The sequence below is a fragment of the Panthera onca genome, chromosome D3 (assembly GCF_046562875.1).
Source record: "Panthera onca isolate mPanOnc1 chromosome D3, mPanOnc1 haplotype 2, whole genome shotgun sequence".
Taxonomy (NCBI): Eukaryota; Metazoa; Chordata; class Mammalia; order Carnivora; family Felidae; genus Panthera; species Panthera onca.
Window position 1 is genome coordinate 15,373,770 of NC_138350.1, and position 21,064 is coordinate 15,394,833.

Genomic DNA, 21,064 nt, shown 5'->3' on the forward strand with positions numbered 1-21,064 from the left:
GTCAAACTTTTGGAGAAATGAAGGCAGTATGACACATTTCTGCATATGCCATTGGCTTTATTTGTTTCTGGAATTAAAACCTTCCTATGGCACTAAGAATTAAGGAGAAACAATAGTAATAGTAACAAAGTCACCCTTAAAGAGCCATTCATTCTTCCTCAAAATTTAAAATTTTTGAAGTAGCTGAGATAGTTGGAGTCACTTTATGGGGAGGAGGAAGTCAAAAAAGAATGAAGAACAATCAGAGAAAAATATTCCCTCAGTAGCAATTACAGTGGAAGAACATGGTTGGCTTGGAGCTGGTTTTATTCTTGAGGCTCAATCAGGTAGTAAAGAGCAAGAGGCTACCAGGTTTTGGTATTGCATAGTACACATAGTAAACTAGTACTGCAGAGGTGAGGCAAATGGAAACACAAGGCATGAAAGCCATTTACAGTAAGGAAAAAAAGGATCCCTGCTGTCTTTACCATTTTGTGATCTAACTGCAGCCTGTGCTTGTGCTTCCAAGTCACTATGGAACTGTTGTACTTGTGGCCAGTCTGAGGTCAGAACAGATGTACTTAACTTTGGCTTGCTGCCTGGCATCCCTCAACTGGGTTTCAATGATCTCTTCTAATCCTTGTATAATGGACTGTAACCAGTCAAAAATATAAATGTAGAATGTCTTGAAATGACATTAAGGACTGGCCATGTTAAATATGAAGTAGTCATTGGTAAATTGGAGAGGATAACAGAATTTTTGCCTTCTGTAAACTGTTTCATACTATATTGGGTATATATGTGTGAACCAAATTACTCAATATATGCAGTTTTGGTGATTACCTGACATTCCAAAGTGTGTAAGTGCTCACCTGATCCTGGCATTTTTTGTGTGCAGTTATAGAAGCATATTATTTGTGTAGCTTACTGTGGGAATAAACTTCAGAAATCACTGAGATTTCTAATTGTTATAGCACACTATTTCACTTACATAAATCTTCACTTTTCACCTTTAAGTTATAAAACAAAACTCTCCCTTAGTGTCTATACGGGATATGTGGGGTTACAGTGTAATAGCTGTTCCGTAAAGTGCACTGAGTTCTCCAGGGGCAAATAATGAAACTAGATGTTACAATTTATTCCATCTTCATGATTACAGACATTCCAGGGCAGGGTGGATACATGAGGCAAAGAAAGCAAACTCTTTAACCTTTTAACCAGATGCAGCATTTTGGCAGTTTTAAGATAATACGGGTTGGCTTAATTGACTTGGGTTGAAAACTGGCAACAGCAGATCTTTGCAATTTAGGTTGTTCCTCCATAGTTACTCCATGAATCTTAATTCCTAAACTACACTGTGAGCTCTGAAATGGTTTTTACTGCAATATTCTTCAAGCTTTCACATCTTAATCTGAAATCTGACACCTCTTCTTAAGGCAGGGAACTCTGTTAAAGCTGTTTTCCTGTTTGCTAACCCAGTCCACCAGCAATCTTAACAGTTCTATAGAAATAAAGCCATGCTCCCAAGCATTGATTAAAACTTGTGCTGGGATCCCTTTTCCAGAGCATTAGCTCCCTGAGAGAAGAGATCCTAACCAATCGCTTCCATGAATAATCCCAGTACAATGTACCTCATGTCCTTCAGAGCAAAACTTAAGAGGTTAGGCAACCCTGATCATCCTGACAAGTCTATCAGTGTTCACATACAAAGGATACTTAAAGCTTATCCCAGATCATAATCCTCAGAAATCATTGTTTTAGCACATGGAGTTCCTGCAAGATGCCAGAGTAAGAAATCCTCTCAAAGCAAAGAGTGATGGTTCATCCTCTTATACAATTGAGAGGAAATTAAGGAGGAAAGAAAACTCCCTCCTAAACTCATCAAATCGATGGCTATTTTAACAGCCTTAACTGACGAAATCCAGTGTCCTCTATTTCCTGATTCGAGGAGTCCATTTTCAAGGAGACTGTCAAGGTCAAGAAGAGCTTTCAGGCTTTTCTTTGCCATGGCCCATGAATTCCAGTCCTTCAATGGGGATCTCCTTCTCCTTTATTGCTTTCTGATGGAAGGAAAAACACATGAAACAGATCTATATGAAGCTTGAGGACCAAACTTTGTAAATACGATGGCACAAAACTAATAAATCAGATTGGACAAAAAAACAAAAAAAAAAACCATGATTCAAGACCTGTACTTTTTAAACCTGAGTACCATTACGAAGAAATTAAATGTAAGACCAGAGACAGATTGGAAAGGTGGTGTGAGGAATCGTCAAAATTCAAACGTGGAATTAAACAGTTATCTCCACTCTACTGTGATGGACACAAACTCAAATCTGCGTTCCAGGACTTATTGGCTATGTGACCTTAAGGAAGCCTCACTTTCCCATCTGTAAACAGGACAAAGATAGCAACTTGGAATTACCCTGTGGACGTTTTAAATTAACTGGGAGTGCTGTGCCCAGTGCTGTGCTTACAATCTAATTCATTGAACTGGAATGAACATTTCCTAGCTGGCTGGCAGTTCAGAAATCAAACAGGCCAATGAAGGAATTAGAACAACAAAATCAGTCCAGAGACTGACGTCTAACAGGCCAGAGATACTTAACACGGCGCTTCCCCCTCCAAAGTAATAGTGGAATAGTGCACTACCGCAAAAATCAGGGAAACGATTCTGGTGAACTTGCACTGATCGCTTCCTGTTTGGCGGCGTAAGTGTTCCATGTATAAAATAAGAACTATGCCCACTTTGCAAGTTTAGGATGAGGACCAAATGAACCAAAGGGTGCTACTGTGCTCCGTAAGATGTAAAGCACTGCAAAAATATTTAACTTTGTCATTCAGAGAGATACCAGGCAGCCTGGTAGTGATGATGGGAAGACAGCTCCTGCCACTGCCCTCACTGCGGCTTTTCTTCACCCTCCCAATTCCAACTCCCGCAAGATACTACGCGTGTGGCCCGGGACACGGCAGAGAGGACGAGAGGGCCCTGGCCAACTGAGCGCTCACCTGAACACACTGCTGGTAGCGCTTGAAGAGGTCGGTGCACGGGTCCCCGGAGCCGTCCCCCTTGAGGAACTTCTCGGCAAACCAGCGATTAAAGCACTGGTCGTACTCGCGCTTCATGTCAGTGCAGGCCTCCCCTACGCTGTTCATGGCGGCGGCAGCAGTGGCGGCGCGCTCTGATGTCGTCACTCTTAAGCGCGTCGCTCGACTTTACGTGTGGACGCATTACGGCGGCCGAGGAGAGAAATGTGGGCGCGGGCGGTGTTGCTGGGCCATCGGTCCTGGATGGGCCGGCACCGGGGCTTCACCTCCAAGACGTATCCTCAGGTAAAGGCCGGGGGTGTCTAGGCGGGTGGTGAAGCAGGTCGCGACACGGAGCAGGTCCCACCCATGACCCCCATTCTCCGCCTCATCCGCCCAGGGTAGTGGCCGTGTCACGGCTGAGGTGATCGAGCACCTGGAGCGTCTAGCGCTTGTGGACTTCGGCAGCCAAGAGGCCGTGGCACGACTGGAGAAAGCCATCGCCTTTGCCGACCGGCTCCGCGCCGTGGACACGGACGGGGTGGAGCCCATGGAATCAGTATTGGAGGACAGGTAAACACTCGAGGCCGCGTACCCCGAAGCCTTGTCTGTTGCGCCTTCGCAGCCATTTGAGGTGGCGATTAGTGTGTCCTTTCACGGAAGGGAAAAAGGCCTTAAGCGAGGTGCAAGAACTTTCCCACGGTCACCCCGCGGGGTAAGTGGTTTCATTCCTTCCCTTGTTCCTTATGGATCCTATCACTCTCGTTTAAAATCCTCCAGGCCTCCCAGTGTAACAAGAACAGTGTTCGAATTGATAACCACCTTCAAGGCCCTACTTGGACATACTGCTCTACCACAGCTATATTACCTTTCTTACTATTCCTCCAACATTACAAATTCGTTCCTTGTGTAGGATCTTTGCGTTTGCTGTTATCTTTTTCTTGGATAGCCTGTCTCCTTGGCATCTCTCCTCTGTAAGTCCTCTCCTTCTCCAAATGTCCTCTCCCTTTCCAATCACTGACTTCCTTGTTGGATTTTCTTCTCTTTCTTGATTATTTTTGTTGATCTGTCCCTTGTTAATAGAATGTGAGCTCATATTTGACTTGCTTACTTATTGGATCCCTGTCTCAAAATATGTCCTGTACATATTTTCTGGCCTAGTGATCCCTATGGACATATCTGTAAAAGTGCATCCAGTGTTCAGGGTGTCCAGATCTGTTTATAATACAAAACAACAACAACAACAAAAGCCAAGAAGAGGCCCCTGGCTGGCTCAATCGGTAGAGTATATGACTCTTGATCTCTGGGGTCGTCAGTTCCAGCCCTATGCTGGGGGTAGAGTTTACTTAAAATAGATAAATGAATTTTTAAAAAATGTGAGGAGTTCTTGGGTAGCTCAGTTGTTTGGGCATCCGACTTCATCTCAGGTCATGATCTTGTAGTTCATGAGTTCAAGCCCCACACTGGGTTCTCTGCTGTCAGCACAGAGCCCACTTCAGATCCTCTGTCTCCCTCTCTCTCTGCCCCTCCCCCCCTCTCAAAAATAAACATTTTTTAAAAAGTATAAGTTTTTTTTAAGTTCAAGAAACAAAAAGACAGTCTCTAAGTGTACTTCATGGCTAAATACATCATCATACAATGGAATATTTGACAAATAGTGAAACAGCTATATATACTGACATGGAAAGGTCCCAAGATAGATTTAATAAAAAAGGCAAAATTCAGAACATTGTGTATGGGATTATCAATACTTTAATGTGTAATCTATTTGGTATGTTCTGGTATATGCATTAAGTCATGTTTTGTTCCCTCAAAGAGCATGCAAGAAACTTAACAATGATTAGTTTTAAAGAAGGTGGAAATGCAGAGGGAAGTTTTAACTTTTCATTTTATACTGAGGGCCAGGACGTTTACAAATGCATAAAGAGATGGGATAATAACACAAATAGTGAGGTAGTATAGTGTAATGCAATACAGGGGCAGGTCTTTGACAAAGTAGTTTTTATTATATAAAAGGGTGCAGCCTCTCTCCACTTCTACCAGTTGTTACCAAATCTCAATATATTTTAAAGATTTAAAAATATGTTTAAAAGAAACTGCTTTTTTTTGAAAAGCAGACTTGTTTTGCTGTTTGGGACTACAGTTTCTTGGGAAGGGTGGGTATGTAGCTCATAAAAAGTAGGGAAGTCTACAGTTCTGCCCTCCCCACCCCCCCTTTTTAAGTTTATTTAAGGGAGAGAGAATCCCAAGGAGGCTCCGCACTGTCAACACAGAGCCCAACAAAGGGCTTGAACTCATGAGCCATGAGATATGACCTGAGCCAAAACCACGAGTCGGACCCTTAACTGACTGAGCCACCCAGGTGTCCCTGTCTTACCCTTTTCTTGATGGGATTAAAAAAAAATACATTCCTAGTATAGGTGAGAGCAAAAAATGATTAGCTGCCATTAGTGCCAATAGAGAGAGACAGACCTTTTTGTAACCATAACCTCTGTGTAAAGTTCTTGCTAGGCTCCTGTTTTCTCCTCCCACCTTTGTTTCTTTCACATCCTTTCTCTTATTTTGTCATCTGATGATCAGGTCTACAGAAGTCAAACAATTTGCCCAAAATTACATAACACTTCAAAATAGAAATCTGATGTCATTCTCTTACCCAAGATTTCAGGCTCTCCAGTGTTCTTTAGGATAAAGACAAAGCTTCACCAGAGCCTACAATGTATCATTTAACCTAGCCCCTGCCTACCTCCAGACAGGGCTGTCACCTTCAGTTCCTTGAGCTCTCCATTCTTTTTCCTTCTTGGAATTCTGGGCCCTTGCCTTTATCCTTACCTCATCCCTCCTATGACTTTCTTTTGCTTAACTTCATTTCCTTTCTTCTTCAGATTTCAACTCCCTCTTCCTCAGGGAGATTTTTCATTTTTCTCTATCAAGTCAGGTTCCCTTTCAGCACCTCTCATGGTATTCAGTACAGCTATAATTTTACATGTGTTTATGCATCCGTTTGAGTAATATTTATTTACTTACTTTAATCTCTACACCCAACATAGGATTTGAACTCATGACACTGAGATCAAGAGTCACGTGCTCTACCAACTGGTCCAGTCAGACACCCGTATTTGTAATATTTCATTCTCTGCCCCTCTCCTATTGCTTATCCATGTTCCAGGGAGCTTATCTATTATTGCTCATCATATTCTCAGTGTCTAGCACCAAGCACTCAGTAAATATTTGTTGAATGTTCTTTATTAGTATCTTTAGGAAAGGAGCAAATAGAAGAACAAAGAGGAGTCAGAATTTCCCCAATCATCTAAAGGGGAACTATAGAGAAGTGCAACTATTACTCAGGGAAGAATTGTGAAAAGGGGATTTGGATCTGGTAGGTGGAATAGTGACTTGGTATTCAGTGGTCTGCAGTCTTGCCATAAACTTGGAAACCAGTTTGGGTTTGTGATTCCATTTTAGAGATGTAGCACTTGTAAGACTTTCATGTTTTTGAACATACTGCCTCACTGATGTTTGAAATGGAACCCAGTTAAGGCAAGTATTAAACCATGTTAGGCCACAGTAGGTGTAAAAGCACTGAGGCTATTAGGAATCTCTTGGCACATTAATACCTTACCCGATCATTCGGATTGAGCTAAAAAGCATTAGCACGCTTACATGCCAGGTGCCAAGATTTTTTATGTGTTATCTCAGTTGTCACATATAAACCTGGAAGGTAAATACTAGTATATGCTTTATAGATGAAAAAACCAAGGCTCAGAAAGCTTATGTAATATGCCCCAGATTTTCACAGGTTTAGTAAGAGAATCCAGGACTTGGAACTCAGAGCCTCAGCTCTCAAATACTGTTCTAGATATGCCGTCTAGGGGCGCCTGGGTGGCTCAGTCAGTTAAGCAGCTGACTTCAGCTCAGGTCATGATCTTTCAGTCTGTGAGTTCGAGCCCCGCGTCGGGCTCTGGTGCTGACAGCTCAGAGCCTGGAGCCTGTTTCAGATTCTGTGTCTCCCTCTCTCTGACCCTCCCCCATTCATGCTCGGTCTCTGTCTCAAAAATAAATAAACGTTAAAAAAAAATTAAAAAAAAAATAGATATGCCATCTAAAGTCAGCCTCTAGAACCTTAATTCTCTCTTATCTCAAGAGGGACTCAGATGATGACAGCTCTGACTGCAGCCAAATACTTCAGTACTTAGGCTGTCCCTCAGAGTCTTATTCGAACGGAAAATTCTTAGCGAAATTGATTAACTCTCATTCCAGTCTGCATCAAATTAGAAATTGATTAGGCAGGAGGGAAAAGGCTTATTATAGATGGAAATAGAGTGATGCCCAGAAAAATGACTTGTGGCAGCCCAACACCAGCAGCAGAACTCTTATCTGGTCAGTCCAAGGGCCGATAGAGGTACTTCTTCCTTAGTGCTGCCATAGTGCTTTCCATTAAACTGCTTTTTATTAGCATCTTCGTTACTGGTTAATGTGCCATGTCTATAAACTTTAGAGGGCAAGGATTTCTAGTTCACAGAAGCCTTTCTCAACCAGGATTTTTCTTTTTTTTTTTTTAACTTTTTTTTTTTTTTTTTTTTTTTATTTTTGGGACAGAGAGAGACAGAGCATGAACGGGGGAGGGGCAGAGAGAGAGGGAGACACAGAATCGGAAACAGGCTCCAAGCCATCAGCCCTGAGCCTGACGCGGGGCTCGAACTCACGGACCGCGAGATCGTGACCTGGCTGAAGTCGGACGCTTAACCGACTGCGCCACCCAGGCGCCCCTCAACCAGGATTTTTCATCTGAACCAGAACGCATATTCAAGTGGCTTTTTTTCAGTGCTTCCAAGGAGTACATAATTCATACTAGCCCAGAGACATAGTTGATTTATTATCACATTGGGTGCCCTATAGCATTTGGGCTTAATCCTCTTGTCAAACCCTGAGAAATGAGGTCAGGTAGACATTTAGTCAATCAGTAATTTAGAGGCACCTAAAAATTTCATTGGGTCCCATTTGGATTTTGTGTGTGATTCTGAGATCAAGAAAAGTTAGGTGACTTGCCAAGTGAACTACTGAGGTGCCACCCTCACAGAGACCCTGGTTTCAGTAGTCTAGGATTATGGAAATAGGAAGGTGTGGATTTCTTCTGGAAACAACTCCATCATAATCAGTATTTAGGTAAAAATGTGTATTTAAAGGAGTGATTTTTTTCTGGAAACATCACTTACATAGGAAACTGGATTACCAAATGAGTGAATAAATCCACTGCTATTACATCTACTGTGGGGAAGCAGTAGCTTTTCACCACCTGTTGGTGGTACCAGAGGCTTACTTCATCAGACTCTTCAAGTGCCCTGGGACAATTCAGTCTTCAGTCTGTAGGGACTAGGCAGGCAATGCATGATTACAGCAGGTTAAGTGCATAGGTGTACTGAGTAGTGGGGACTGAGGCGTGCCTGTGTGCACTAACTCTTTCTGAAAGGAGCAGGTGCTATTCGGCACCCACCTCTTACCGTGGTGAAAATGCAGGCCCAGCATTATCAGATCTTCTTTAATATTTAATCTTCCCAGCAATTCTATGAAGTATTCCACAAATAAGGAAACAGGTACATGGAGAGGGTTAAGTAACTTGCCCATGTGCCATGTGTGGCACTAAGATTTGAATTCAGCTGACTCAGGAGCCCTGAGTCATTTTGTTCTACCACCCAACAGAAATATAAACTCCAGAGGGTCCAGTGGTTACCTTTACAGATAATTTTTATTTTGTTCTCCAAGTTTTCTTAAGCCCCTGTATGGTTTGAAAAAAAAAATCAAGTGCAACCTTCATTTTTCTGGCAAGAGAGTGAAGGTCTGGAAAGATCATTCTTATTCAAGGCCACACAGTTAAGATAGTGCCAGATCCTGGAACAGACTCCAGCTCTGTCCCATCCATACCATGTTTATTGTGTCTAGCCCTAGGGTAAGTGCCACAAAAGAAACAGAACTAGGCCTTTCCTAGAAGAACCTTATCATGACAACTCGGCCCTCTGCAGCCTTTGCCTGGATGTTCATGTAATGTCCTTGCCCTTTTGTCCTGTTAGGCTTAGCCCTCAGTCTATGTCTGGCTCTAAGTGGAACGAGTTTGCCTGCTCCCCTATCAGTGATTGAGCAGAGAGACTGCTTATTTTTCAGCTCAAGTATCTAGAAGCAGACTCAGACTATATTTTGCCATGCACTTGTAAACCTTCAAACAGCAGTGAAGCCCCAGTTTGGTTTCACTAGCTTGCCATTTGGGATACTTTAATGAAGCCATGAGGCCCAGAGAACAGTGGGAGATTCTTGAGCTATGTAAGGGCAGATACTTTCATATTCATAAAGGTGGCTACAGTGAAAAAACAACTCATCTTATGGGTACAAGGGGTACAGAACTGTGCTCAGACTCCATCCTGTCACTTAGGAGCTAATATCCTTAAACCACTAATAACCACTCTTGAGCAAGTTTCTTCACCTGCCTGGAAGCCCATTTCCCATCCCAACAATCCAGTGGTTTCTTGCCCATCCTTTAGCAGTGACATCACCTATTCTGAATGTCTGTTCCTCACCCAGGCTAGATTAGGTGCCCCTTTCTATTCCCTTGGCAAGCCTTGCTTACCTGTTAGATTTAACACATTTTATTGTAATTGCCTTACCTGTCTTCACCAAAAGCAACTTACCCATGGTTGAACATATCAGTCCTGAGGAATAATTATCACTTACCTCACTGAGTAGTTGAGAGAATCTATCAACTGCAGATTGTTATTTGGTCTACTGTTGACAAGTCCTCTATCTTTGAACAGTAACCACAACTCAAGAATATGCTGCTCCATTTTTTCCATTCTTGACCCTCTCCACCCATGCTCTAGAAGCCTATTCTCTGAGAAGGTAACCTTGAGCTTCTGGTTTTGTAGATGTCTGTACTTGAGATCTGACAATGTGGTAGAAGGCAACTGTGTTGAAGAACTACTACAAAATGCCCATCGAGTTGTGGAGGAGTATTTTGTGGCTCCCCCAGGTACGTTTTGCCCCAAGTGGTTTAACTGTCCCTCAGTGAACTAAGAACATAGTGGTAGCTGTGAGGCCCAAATTTTGCTACATGAAAGTATTTTGAGAAGTATAAAGTAGGAACTAGGTGAAGGTGGTCAAAAGGTACAAACTTCACTGTAGAACAGAATGACTATAGTTTACAGTACTGTACTCTGTATTTGAAAGTTGCTAGAGAGTAGATCTTAAAAGTTCTCACCACAAGAAAAAAATCAGAACTATGTGAGATATTAACTAATCTTGTGGTAATCATTCTGCAGTATATACATATATTAAATCATTGTGTTGTACACCTTAAACTTACACAGTGTTATGTCAATTATTTCTCAATAAAACTGGAACTAATGAAAAAAACCCGTATTTATTAATAGTGAAAAAAAAAAAGCATAAATCAAATACAGGTGGTGGCATTAAGGTGGCAGTAGAGTCCAGGGGTCATGTTTCCTTCTAGGGACCAGTCTGTAATAGGAATGAACAAAACAGCCCTGTGGCGGGGAGAGGTGTATACAGTGGCACATCTGGAGCTCAAGCTCTGCCTAAAAGGGCATTCACTGCTCCTCATTCAGTGCCAGGCAGTAATGTGAGCCCATATTCGCAGAGAACCCAGACATCTGGCATTTTCGTTGGGGCACCGGGGGTTATTTCCCAAATTTTAAGTACGGGAGCTAATTCAAAGATTTAAAAAACAAACAAACAAACAAACAAAAAAAAAACCACATAAAACATACCTGCAAGCCAGATGCATCCTGGGAGCCATCAGTTTGCAACCCTGGTGTTGAGATTTGCATCTTTAAAATTTGCTGTGACTATTATAAATGAAAACTTAAAAATAACTCTGGGCCAATAATAAAATCCAGAATCCTGGGTGGGTTGAACTTTTTAGCTCCTCTACAGATGGGTGGGTCTTCAGAATGCAGAACTGCTGCACCCATCTGGACATGTGGGAATGTGAGCTTGAGCACTCAGGTAGATGGTTTTCCAAATGCCAGCTTCAGTCAGGAGATCACCTCAGAGGAGAACCATTCTAAGTAGTCTCAGAGACAAACATCAGTCCCCCAGTGCAAGGATTACCTCTTTGATCAAGACTAGTCAGTCGAGACCAGTCAGTTAAAGGAAAGCGCTGCTTGAAGCCAGTATGGGAAAGAAAGCTTAAAAACTTGTGGGCTTGGGCTTGGAGTGCCTGGCTGGCTCAGTTAGTACAGCATGTGGTTTTGTTGTTTTTTTTTTGTTTTTTTTTTTTTTTGAGAGGGAGAGTATCTTAAGCAGGCTCCACGCCCAGTGTGGAGCCCAACATAGGGCCTGATCTCATGACCATGAGATCATGACCTGAGCCAAAATTAAGAGTTGGACACTCAACTGACTGAGCCACTCAGGCACCCTGAGCACATGTGACTCTTGATCTCAGGGTCTTGAGTTCAAACCTCTCATCCAGCGCGGAGCCTACTTAAAAATAATAAAAATAAAAAAAAAATAAAAAAAAAAAAGGTGTGGGCTCAACTCTTAATCAGGCCCCTGGTTCACTAAACTACCTCAGATTAACTGTGAAGAGAAAAAAGATTTTATAATTTATCTCAGAGCCTGATAGTTGTCACTATTTTAACAGACATAGCCATTGATCACATATGTTATTTCTCAAATAGAACTTTGTGTCAGACTTTGCTTTTTGGGAAAGTGAATTTACAATTATTAATGTCCTTCCTTCCACTCCTGTGTGCATATTAACTGGCTAACCTGTCTCTGCTCCTTATTGAAAAGTGTGCATTTATTAGGATTCACTTGTAACTGTTATTCTTTCAGACACTCAGAAATAACAGGGTAGTAGCTACACTTATTTGCATTGCTTACTTTTCGTGACAAACCAAGTGATAAGTTAGCTCAGTTGAGTCAGTTGGGAAACAGGCTCAGCTATAACATCCTTTTTTGTTATTGTTTTCAAACAGGTAATATCTCTTTGCCAAAGCAGGATGAACAACAGCCCTTTTCACACAACTGACTAGCTATTCGTGGAGGCCCAAAGATAGTATTTTGTTACCACGAACACAAATATTTCCACTTTCTTCGGTTACCTGAAAAAAACTGATGTTTAAGTGATTTTTAGTAACTAACTCTCTGAAGACAACATTGGGAGTTACCTAGCCAAAACAAGGCAATGAGTTCCTGCTTCTACTGGAAGTAAAAGGTACTGTCACTTTCTGAGGAAATGAATCAAATATTTATTCACACAGTGTTCAGTATAGGTTATTCTCCTTTATCTCCTCCCAAAACGGTGGTCTACCAAGCTGTACGTAAATCGGTTTTTCTATTTACGTAACTATTAGACAGTGTATCTGATCGCTATATGACAACCTGTGTTGTACTTTTCAGTTGCTGTTTCTGTCATCTAAGAAACTTTGTATCTTTACCAAACAAACTCAGATTTGTTCCTGGGTACCCCCTTTATTCAGAGCAGAAGGCTAACTTTCTCCTAATGTCTGAAGAGTGTTCAAAGTAGACTCTACAGCTTGGGAGCTCCTAACCTACAATCATCCACCATCCCACAAAGTCATTACACTCAAAATGGATACTAGCCATAGCTATAGTTTTTCTGAAAAGAACTTACAATAAAAATAGCCCTGGAATAGCTAACAGTACTATATCGAACACTAAAAATTTGCTAAGAGGGTAGATACTATATTAAATGTTCTTACCACAAATAAATCTTAAAGAAGTAGGGAGGAGACTTGGGGAGGTGATGGATATGGTTATAGCTTTGACAGGGTGATCGGTATACACTTAACCCCAAACTCATTGATTTGTATACATTAAATAAGTACAGCCTTTTACATATCAATCATACTTCAATAAAGTGGCTTTTTAACAAAAAGACCCAGGTCTGGAACAAAGTAGCCTCCCTGTCCCCACCACGATTACTGAATCGAGTAGAATCCAAGATACTGGAGTTTTTTGATTTTGTGTTTTAAGAAGGCTCAGATACCAAAGTTAAGTAAAACAGATTGAGGGGTAAAAGTGATAGAAGCAAAAATTAAAGAGATTTTTTCCCCCCTCCAAACCGCCAGAGTTGGTTTTAAGAATTTTCCAGTGATCTTTATGCTGCTTCCAACTTTAAAAGGTCTGTTTTAGTCTTCTCATTCCTTTGCCCTATCTTAAATGCTCCTTTTTTCTTTAAAGTGGCTTCATTTAGGGGCACCTAAGTGGCTCAGTTGGCTAAGCATCCGATTCTTGGTTTCGGCTCAGGTCGTGATCTCACAGCTTTGTGGTTCAAGCCCCGCATCGGGCTCTGCACTGGCAGCACAGAGCCTGCTTGGGATTCTCTCTCCCTCTTCCACTCACGCTGTGTGCCTCTCTCTCAAAATAAATAAACTTAAAAAAAAATTTTTTTAAATAATAAAGCACCTTCATTTATAAACTTGGCCTTCAATTATAAGCCTGAACCAACTCTTGGGATTGAAATTTTCAAAACCACCATCATAGCAACTATCTTTGTCCCCAAATAAAGTTATCCACTCCTGCTCCTTACCAACTGGGTGCAGCTGCCACTACAACTCAATGACTTTTTTTTTTTTTAATCAGTGTGCCTATTTGGTGAAATCTATTAACTTAATCAAGGACAACCACACATGTCAATTACTAAACGTTTAAAATATATTTCTAAACAGAATGGGCCGACTCAGTCACAGTAACTGCTGATCTCCATAGTAGAGCAACCCACAAAGACACAGCACTGATTTTTTTCCCATAATCAGGGGTGAAAAATATACAACTTATTTCTGAACCAAAACCACAATTTCTGCAGTTTATAATGTTTCACTGCCAATATGGCCCTGGTAGAAATTATGTATTTTATTTCCTTAAAAAAAAAATTAAAAAAATTTCCTAAGACACTAAATCATCAATCTGGAATGTAGATTCTGAGCACAAAGAGCTCAGTTCACCTAAAAAATAAAGAAAAATTTCCCATCACCTGTCTCAGTAGGGCCTGAAAGGAGAGAAGTAGTGTGGGGAACCCCTGCTTTGGTATGGAGAGTCACGGCCCCTTGACCCAGAACGAGACCGTGAGTAGCCATAGCTGGTGCTTCTCTCTGGATAAACTCGGATGTAGGAAGTTTCACCCTGAAATTCAAACAAAAAGAGTGAAGGAAAAAATAAGACTCAGAGAAATACAGCACACTAAAACTTAACATGGCTGCCTAACAATAATAGTTAAGTACCGAGCACTTACTGTTTGTCTGGCATGATGTCATCTCATTAAACCCTCACAACAATGCTATGCCCTAGGTAGGTTTACCAGCACATTTCAACAATGAGGAAAACAACGTTATAATCTATTCCAGGGTGACACATACAATAAATGACAACTTCACATGTTGTAAATGAGCTGAAATACTAGCTACTACGATTAACATATCTGAATTACTACCACTGACTCCTGAATCTTAAGAACTGGAAAGGATCTCAGAGGTCATTCAGTTCAATCCCCTGCCACCTCATATATGCGTTTGAGGATGGGTTCCTATGGAAGAAGCTAACCAGTATTCAACACCTCTCAGGTGTCAGGACCTGGGTTAGATACTCATAAGTTAGCTTCCTGGCAAGTCTTATGAGACAGTGCTATTATTGTTCCTGTTTTGCATATCGAGGGACCAAAGTTCAGAGAATAACTCTGCTAAGAAATAAATGAGTGAGTGGCAGAGGAGTCATGTCTAGGCTGGCCTGTGTTCAGGCCCTTTGCCCTCAGCCAACACTCTCAAAGGATCTAAAGATGCTAAGATGAAAGAAGTCAGATGTGGAATTCCCTAGGTAAAGTCAGTAATTGGATTTATCCTTACTGAGACCCTGCTTTGCAGTGTAACTAAGGACCAGATGTTTTGTTTCTGCTCCAAATTCAGTCTGAGTAAAAGCAATGTTAAGCTGTGTACTTTCCAAGCCATAAAATTAGGGAATTATATGAATCCTTAGAAAAAGAAATAGATCCTTGGGGCTCCTGGGTGACTCAGTCAGTTGAGCGGCCAACTCTTGATTTCAGCTTAGGTCATGATGCCAGGGTTGTGGGCTCAAGCCCCAAGTCCATGCTCAGTTTGGAGCCTGCTTAAGATTCTCTCCCTCTGCCCCTCTCCCTCACTCGTACTCACTCGCTCTCTCTAAAAAAAGGAAGGAAGGAAGAAAGGAAAGAAAGAAGGAAGGAAAAGGAAATGGACCCAGAAATTCCTATCTCCAGACATCTAAATCCCATAAGTCAGGACAATATAAACAGTAAAAAAAGAATGTCCAGTTGTTCTGCTCTCTGGTCTCAATGGTATCAAAAGGACAGTCAACATGTGAATCAGATAGAAAGATCCAAAGTAGCAGCTGCCTTCTTGAAAGACATAAAGAACTAAGTCTTGAGGGTAAGGTCATTATAAGAAAATGCCAAGATGGCTAAGGTTTCAAAGAGGATCCTGCACTACTTTGGGAAAGGAAAAATTAAGTGTACAACTTGGCCCAACAGCAGTACCTAGAAAAGCTGAGATGCTGAGGCTGGCTTGCAGAACCCAGACTAGACCCAGAGGAGGGACAACCATAATGATCAGGTTCACAGAGGTACACTGCAGATTAAACCAGCTGTGAAGGGAATGGTATCACAGAATAGCTCACCACATTATGACAGACTGCACCAGTATTCTCTCTCCGGGTTAAAAATACTATGACTGCAGATTTCTCTGTTATGACCCTGCAGGACTCAGGCATGATGAATTCCTTGGCTTTTCCACTTAAGACAGATCTTTAATGGTACTGTGAGGTCCTCAAATGGCAAATGCATGGCCTGTTGCTACTTCTCTAGATCAGCTTCAGGTGGAGTGGCCTGGGTGCAAGCTCAACAGAAGGTGGGAACCCACCTCATGAGAGCGGAATTTGGTGTCATCCAGTTTACGGAGGGCATATTCCATGTCTTCTTTTCGGAGATATTCCACCATCCCCATTCCATCCTTCTGCACATCTGCATAACAGACGTCCCCAGCTTCTCTCATGTGATCCTTCAGATCCTGCCAGCTGCCTGATGGAGGAAGTCCTAGGCATGGACAACATAAGAGGCCATATCCTTCAGCCATGTTAACTGACCTGTTAAGAGCCAGCAATACCTAGGGTCCCTTTTCCATCAATCACTCACTACTTTTAAATCCTGAGGATCCCCAAATCATAAACCGTAGGGACATAAATCCAGAAAAGAGCACTAAAGTATGTGTAGTAAACCACTGTAAGAAGCTGGTCCTAGGCTAATTTTCCAGAGACCAAGCCTTTCCAATGGAGCAATAAGTCTACCCTATTATAGGTTTGATATCTCTGAGATTCACAGCCTGCCTTTCTTTATCCTTCATATTTAATATCAAACTCCCAAGACTTTTGAGTTCTAATTTTTTTCCATTATGAAATTTATCAGTACCAACTGTTTCTTGCTTACTGGGTTCTCAGAACATAGGAATTTTGAAAGTATCCAATGAAGTAATAACCAAGGTGTAGCCGAAGGTAACAACACACCAAAAAATCTAAAGTTTTTCTTGTAGTAGTGAATGACTGACAAATTAAACAAAGTACCTTTTAAAAGATCACCAACATTCTTCAATACAGTGGGGGAAAAGGTAAGACTCAGACGCTAAAACTAGTCGGGAATTATACAACCCTACCTGATGTCATGAAAGGGAAATGTGCTCCTGCTCTCAAAGGCTGTGTTTACCGCTCACAGCTCAGGACTGCAGCCATTTCCTAATAGTTTTCTAAGCAGGATTTCAGAGCAGCATGGAGAGAAAAAAAGATATGTATGACATCCTGAAGGAGGGAATAGAGTTCTGGGGTTAAAAAAATTACAAAGGGACACAAGATAGGCAGATACTGAGAGGATCACTGTTAAGCACCACAGGAGTCTGTTGTGACAGTGTGAAATTCCTATCTAAGAAAGTGCCAAGTTCTTCAATACATTTCACTCCACCATGGTCTTAAAATGCCCCTGTAATGTGCAGAGGGCCCCAGGTCTTCACCACTGTATTAATATTTTGAAAAGATGCGTACACCTCTGAGCTTGCCGTTTCATCACTTGTGAACATTTCATTTAGACATTTCATTCTATATCATTCTATATTCTGCAAAACAATCCCTAAAACTTAAAGTTGTTTTGTTTTCTCTTTTGTATAATTCCAAAGCCACCACCAAAATCTGGTGTTTTTCACGATCCAAGGCCGAATAGTTATTCAATTCTGGCTCCTGGAATGTCTAGCAAATCTGAAACCTAGTACATTCCAAAAGAAAACATCTATAGAATTCTAGCTCCGGGGTTTTGCCATCATCTTCCCTCTCAACAGTAGGAAACTCCTTTATAAAAAGCAAATTTATGGGGACGCCTGGGTGCTTCAGTCAGTTGAGTGTCTGACTTCAGCTCAGGCCACGATCTCACAGTTCATGACTTCAAGCCCCGCATCAGGCTTTGTACTGAGAGCACAGAGCCTGGAGCTTGCTTTGAGTTCTGTGTCTCCCTCTCTCTCTGCCCCTCCCCTTCATGCTCTGTCTCTCTCTTAAAAATAAAAATGAACATTAAAAAAAAAAAAGGCAAATTTATGTTCTACCAAGGCTGTACTACCAATGCAGTTTCATTTGCAAGATACCTGCCTGCCTCACTGGCAAGACTGCGGGGCTTCAGACTGTGCACAGTCTACTGAAAAGAAAGCCTGTGTTCCATGCAAAGTAACAGCTAACATTTCTTGGAGGCCAGACTGTGTGCTAAGTATTTTACATGCATCACCTTATTCGGTTTGAAAAGAACATACCTGAAACAAGAACTCGGAAATCAGATCTTCTTGTAGGAGGCCCATTCCTCCCACCGCGGGGCCACCCACCCCGACTGCCATAAGTCCTGGGGAACTCCACACGAAGCCGACACTGGCCATAATCATAACCATTCCTTCCATAAATTGCATCCTCAGCATCTCTGCAAAGAAAAGTTTGTGGAGTTAGTGCTGCTCAGGAGGCTGAGTGACTTCCCAGTGAGGGGCATGAGTAACAAGTATAAAAGGGAAACCTAGAATTGAGAAAAACAATCTTGATGCACTACTGCTTTGAAGATACTTCATGGTATTAGATTTAAACTTTACAGCTGTCCCACACAGGGTTTTCTAGATATGAAATGATAATGAAACAGTAAAGAGATTACTTATAAGAGGATTCATTCAGAAAAAAGAATTGGCAGATAAGTGATTTCATCAGTATATTTCTCTAACCCTGTTAGCAGTTTCTTAAAATGCCCTCCACACACTAGTCCTTTAATAATTAACAAGGATTGGTACCATCAAATCTATAGAAAGAAAAATCATTTAGGGGCGCCTGGGTGGCTCAGTCGGTTGAGCATCCGACTTCGGCTCAGGTCATGATCTCAAGGTCTGTGGGTTCGAGCCCCGCGTCGGGCTCTGTGCTGACAGCTCAGAGCCTTGGAGCCTGCTTCAGATCCTGTGTCTCCCCCTCTCTCTGCCCCTCCCCCGCTCTCACTTTGTCTTACTCTGTCTCTCAAAAATAAATAAATGTAAAAAAAAAAAAGAAAGAAAAATCATTTAAAAAGAAATCAGGCTCTGGGGAGGAGCCTGGGTGGCTCAGTTAAGTGTCTGATTCTTGATTTCGGCTCAGGTCATGATCTCACAGTTGTGGGATTGAGCCCTATATCCAGCTCTGTCATGAGCGTGGAGCCTGCTTGAGATTCTCTCTCTGCCCCTCTATCCCACTCGGACTCTCTCCCTCTCTCAAAAATAAATTCATAAACTTAAAAAATCAGACTGAAAGTAGTATTTTGTGAGGAATATGGAACTCTCTCATGTGTACTTTTTCAGCATGGTTTGGAAAACTAAGTTGTGGAGACCGCTCTCTGGGTACAGTTCTGCCAGAGAGGTAAATATTCAATGAAGTCACTTCCAGTCTTCCCTAGGGCTCTAGTAGAACCAAGCTGGTTCTCCAGCACTGGATTGGAGAAAGAATGGCCTCCGTGCTTGGATGGACAAGCAGAGCCGAAGATGTACTAATGAAGGCATCATTCAGTTGTCACAGCACATAATTGCTTACCACAATTCTAGTCCCCGGGTTAAAATCAAGGACCACAACCAGTGCAAACCTGGCTATATTTATAATGAAGTGAAAGAGAGGCAGAACTGCTAGGGTTGAAGAGCGGATTTCAAAGCAGACTGACCAGTTCCAATCATTACCCTACTTACTAGTAGCCGTCTTTGGGTAAGTGCTTTTATCAAGTTTTTACGTCTCTTAAATGTGAACAACATGCCTCCCTCACAGAGTTGTCATAAGGATTAAAGAAGGTACTACGTGTGCAGTGCTCTAATGATATCAAAAGATAGCTTTTCTATTATGAAAGGAGGTTAGAGATGACAATGCAGCACATCACACAGGAAGTTTGTGTTCTAAAGGGCAGCACAGGGGGGGTTCAAATCCTACCTTATCCCTTACTAGCATTCTCTTTTATCAGCAACTCTAAATCCCCAGTTTCTTCATTTGTAAGATGTGGCTAACACTACCTCTTTTATAGGTTGTTGAAAACGCTAAAGTGGTACTTGACACACAGTGACTTCAAAAAACACACCGGAACAGTCACAGAGGTGCAACCTCCAGTTTCAGTGTGAAAATGCCCAGTTCCGTTTTTGAGGCAAATGGCAGCTCTGTGGGGATCATCAAAGCCTCAGAGTGCTTCCTACCTCCTCCACAGAGGCCCTCCTGGCCCTATGCCACTACACCAGGTAGGCAAGACACCCGAAAGACAGTCCTTGCAGCAGAGCCCGCCCGGCGCACACTAGGTGAAGCATTCCCTGGGTCAATGCTGGGAAACACTGGGCTCTCATGGACCCCGGGTGGAGTGACCAGTCCAATGCGGCGGCTTCTGGGAACCACCAACCGCAGTTTTGAAAGTTCCCAGACCTTTTCTGGCCATCAGGCCTACAAAGTTTGCAAAAATCAAAAAGACCCCTTCGAGCCAGTTTAGGGATCAAATGCTTGGGGCCCTAAGCGTCTAGCGGTGTCTCCCTCAGAGGAGTGGAGTGAAATCAGACACCCCCCACCCCCGACCATTTTGGAAGTTCTTCCAAAGCCCTGGTGCTTTTAGAAGAACAAGGCCGGGACCTTGTGAGGAGGGGCGCGCGCAGATGGAGATCTGGGCCATCACAGAGACCCCCTTTCACCCTCCAAAGGCAACCACATCCCCGCAGTCTGTTCCCCGCTAACGGCGAGTTCTGGCTGGGGGGAGGGGTGGGCAGGGAGGGCGCCTGGCCACTTCTGCTCTTCACCGAGTCCGAGTCCTCTCCCGGCTGGTTCCGGGCCCAAGGTGCCCTGGGCCGCTTCCCCTGAAGGCTGCCCCTCCAGCCATGAGGGAGAGAACGGTCGCGTGTACCATCCCCGAGGCCAGTCTGGGCGGGCCGGGGCCCTCCACAGGCCCAGCTTTTGTTTTTTAAATAAAGTAAAAAAATAGTCCTAGAGGAAGTGACGACGGAGCAAAGGACGGCCAGAGCGGGCGGTGAGAGGCCTCATCCTCCACCCGGGGGCGCCGTGAGGGGTCTGCGCTGAGGGGGGAGGGGAGGCCCCACAGGGGAGGAGGGAAGGCGGGGGCCCGGGGGCCCGGGGTCTCGGGCGGGCGGAGCGGGGCCTCACCGGGGGTCCTCGAAGCGCACGAAGGCGAAGGGCACGAGGCCGTGCCGGTTCTTGAGCTCGATCTCGCGGATGCGGCCGTACTTGTAGAACAGGTCCTCCAGGTCCTTCTCGCGCACGTCGGTCGGAAGGTTCCCCACGTAGATGCGCCCGTCTCCCTCGCCGCCGCGCTCGTCCGCCCAGCCCGACATCCGCACCGCCCGACGCCGCGGGCCCGCCGCAGCCCACGTCGCCGCCGCCGCCTCAGCCGGGGTCCCCCCGCAGCGTCCCCGCGGGCTCGGAGGCGCTCAGCCGCACTGCATTGTGGGAACGGCGGAGCGGAAGCGAAGGGGTCGACGGAGGCAAAAAGAATCGTCTT

General features: G+C 43.3%; 3 protein-coding genes across 3 annotated transcripts; 1 reads left to right on the forward strand and 2 right to left on the reverse strand.

Annotated features, from left to right (window-relative positions):
• Nucleotides 1–1,096: 1,096 nt before the first annotated feature.
• On the reverse strand, nucleotides 1,097–3,180 carry TRIAP1 (TP53 regulated inhibitor of apoptosis 1). The gene is made up of 2 exons (XM_060612453.3): nucleotides 2,989–3,180; nucleotides 1,097–2,039 (listed from the first exon to the last, which is right to left on the reverse strand). The coding sequence occupies exons 1-2, from the start codon at nucleotides 3,133–3,135 to the stop codon at nucleotides 1,956–1,958; spliced, it is 231 nt and encodes a 76-aa protein (XP_060468436.1). The 5' UTR covers nucleotides 3,136–3,180; the 3' UTR covers nucleotides 1,097–1,955.
• On the forward strand, nucleotides 3,178–17,624 carry GATC (glutamyl-tRNA amidotransferase subunit C). The gene is made up of 4 exons (XM_060612451.3): nucleotides 3,178–3,312; nucleotides 3,407–3,579; nucleotides 9,918–10,021; nucleotides 11,991–17,624. Exons 1-4 carry the CDS (start codon nucleotides 3,232–3,234, stop codon nucleotides 12,041–12,043), a joined length of 411 nt encoding a protein of 136 aa, XP_060468434.1. The 5' UTR covers nucleotides 3,178–3,231; the 3' UTR covers nucleotides 12,044–17,624.
• On the reverse strand, nucleotides 13,671–21,024 carry SRSF9 (serine and arginine rich splicing factor 9). Its single transcript, XM_060612450.3, has 4 exons — nucleotides 20,710–21,024; nucleotides 17,844–18,004; nucleotides 15,924–16,096; nucleotides 13,671–14,160 (listed from the first exon to the last, which is right to left on the reverse strand). The coding sequence occupies exons 1-4, from the start codon at nucleotides 20,895–20,897 to the stop codon at nucleotides 14,017–14,019; spliced, it is 666 nt and encodes a 221-aa protein (XP_060468433.1). The 5' UTR covers nucleotides 20,898–21,024; the 3' UTR covers nucleotides 13,671–14,016.
• Between the last annotated feature and the right edge of the window lie 40 nt (nucleotides 21,025–21,064).

Bases quoted from the DNA above. Each gene is read 5' to 3' on its own strand.
- TRIAP1 (XM_060612453.3), bottom strand. From the start codon at position 3,135: ATGAACAGCGTAGGGGAGGCCTGCACTGACATGAAGCGCGAGTACGAC. The intron at 2,040-2,988 runs GTGAGCGCTCAG...TCCTTCCATCAG, and splicing joins GCTACCAGCAGTGTGTTCAG to AAAGCAATAAAGGAGAAGGA.
- GATC (XM_060612451.3), top strand. From the start codon at position 3,232: ATGTGGGCGCGGGCGGTGTTGCTGGGCCATCGGTCCTGGATGGGCCGG. The intron at 3,313-3,406 runs GTAAAGGCCGGG...TCATCCGCCCAG, and splicing joins CCTCCAAGACGTATCCTCAG to GGTAGTGGCCGTGTCACGGC. The intron at 3,580-9,917 runs GTAAACACTCGA...CTGGTTTTGTAG, and splicing joins GAATCAGTATTGGAGGACAG to ATGTCTGTACTTGAGATCTG.
- SRSF9 (XM_060612450.3), bottom strand. From the start codon at position 20,897: ATGTCGGGCTGGGCGGACGAGCGCGGCGGCGAGGGAGACGGGCGCATC. The intron at 16,097-17,843 runs GTATGTTCTTTT...GTCCATGCCTAG, and splicing joins TTTCCGAGTTCTTGTTTCAG to GACTTCCTCCATCAGGCAGC. The intron at 14,161-15,923 runs GTGGGTTCCCAC...TTTGAATTTCAG, and splicing joins CCAAATTCCGCTCTCATGAG to GGTGAAACTTCCTACATCCG.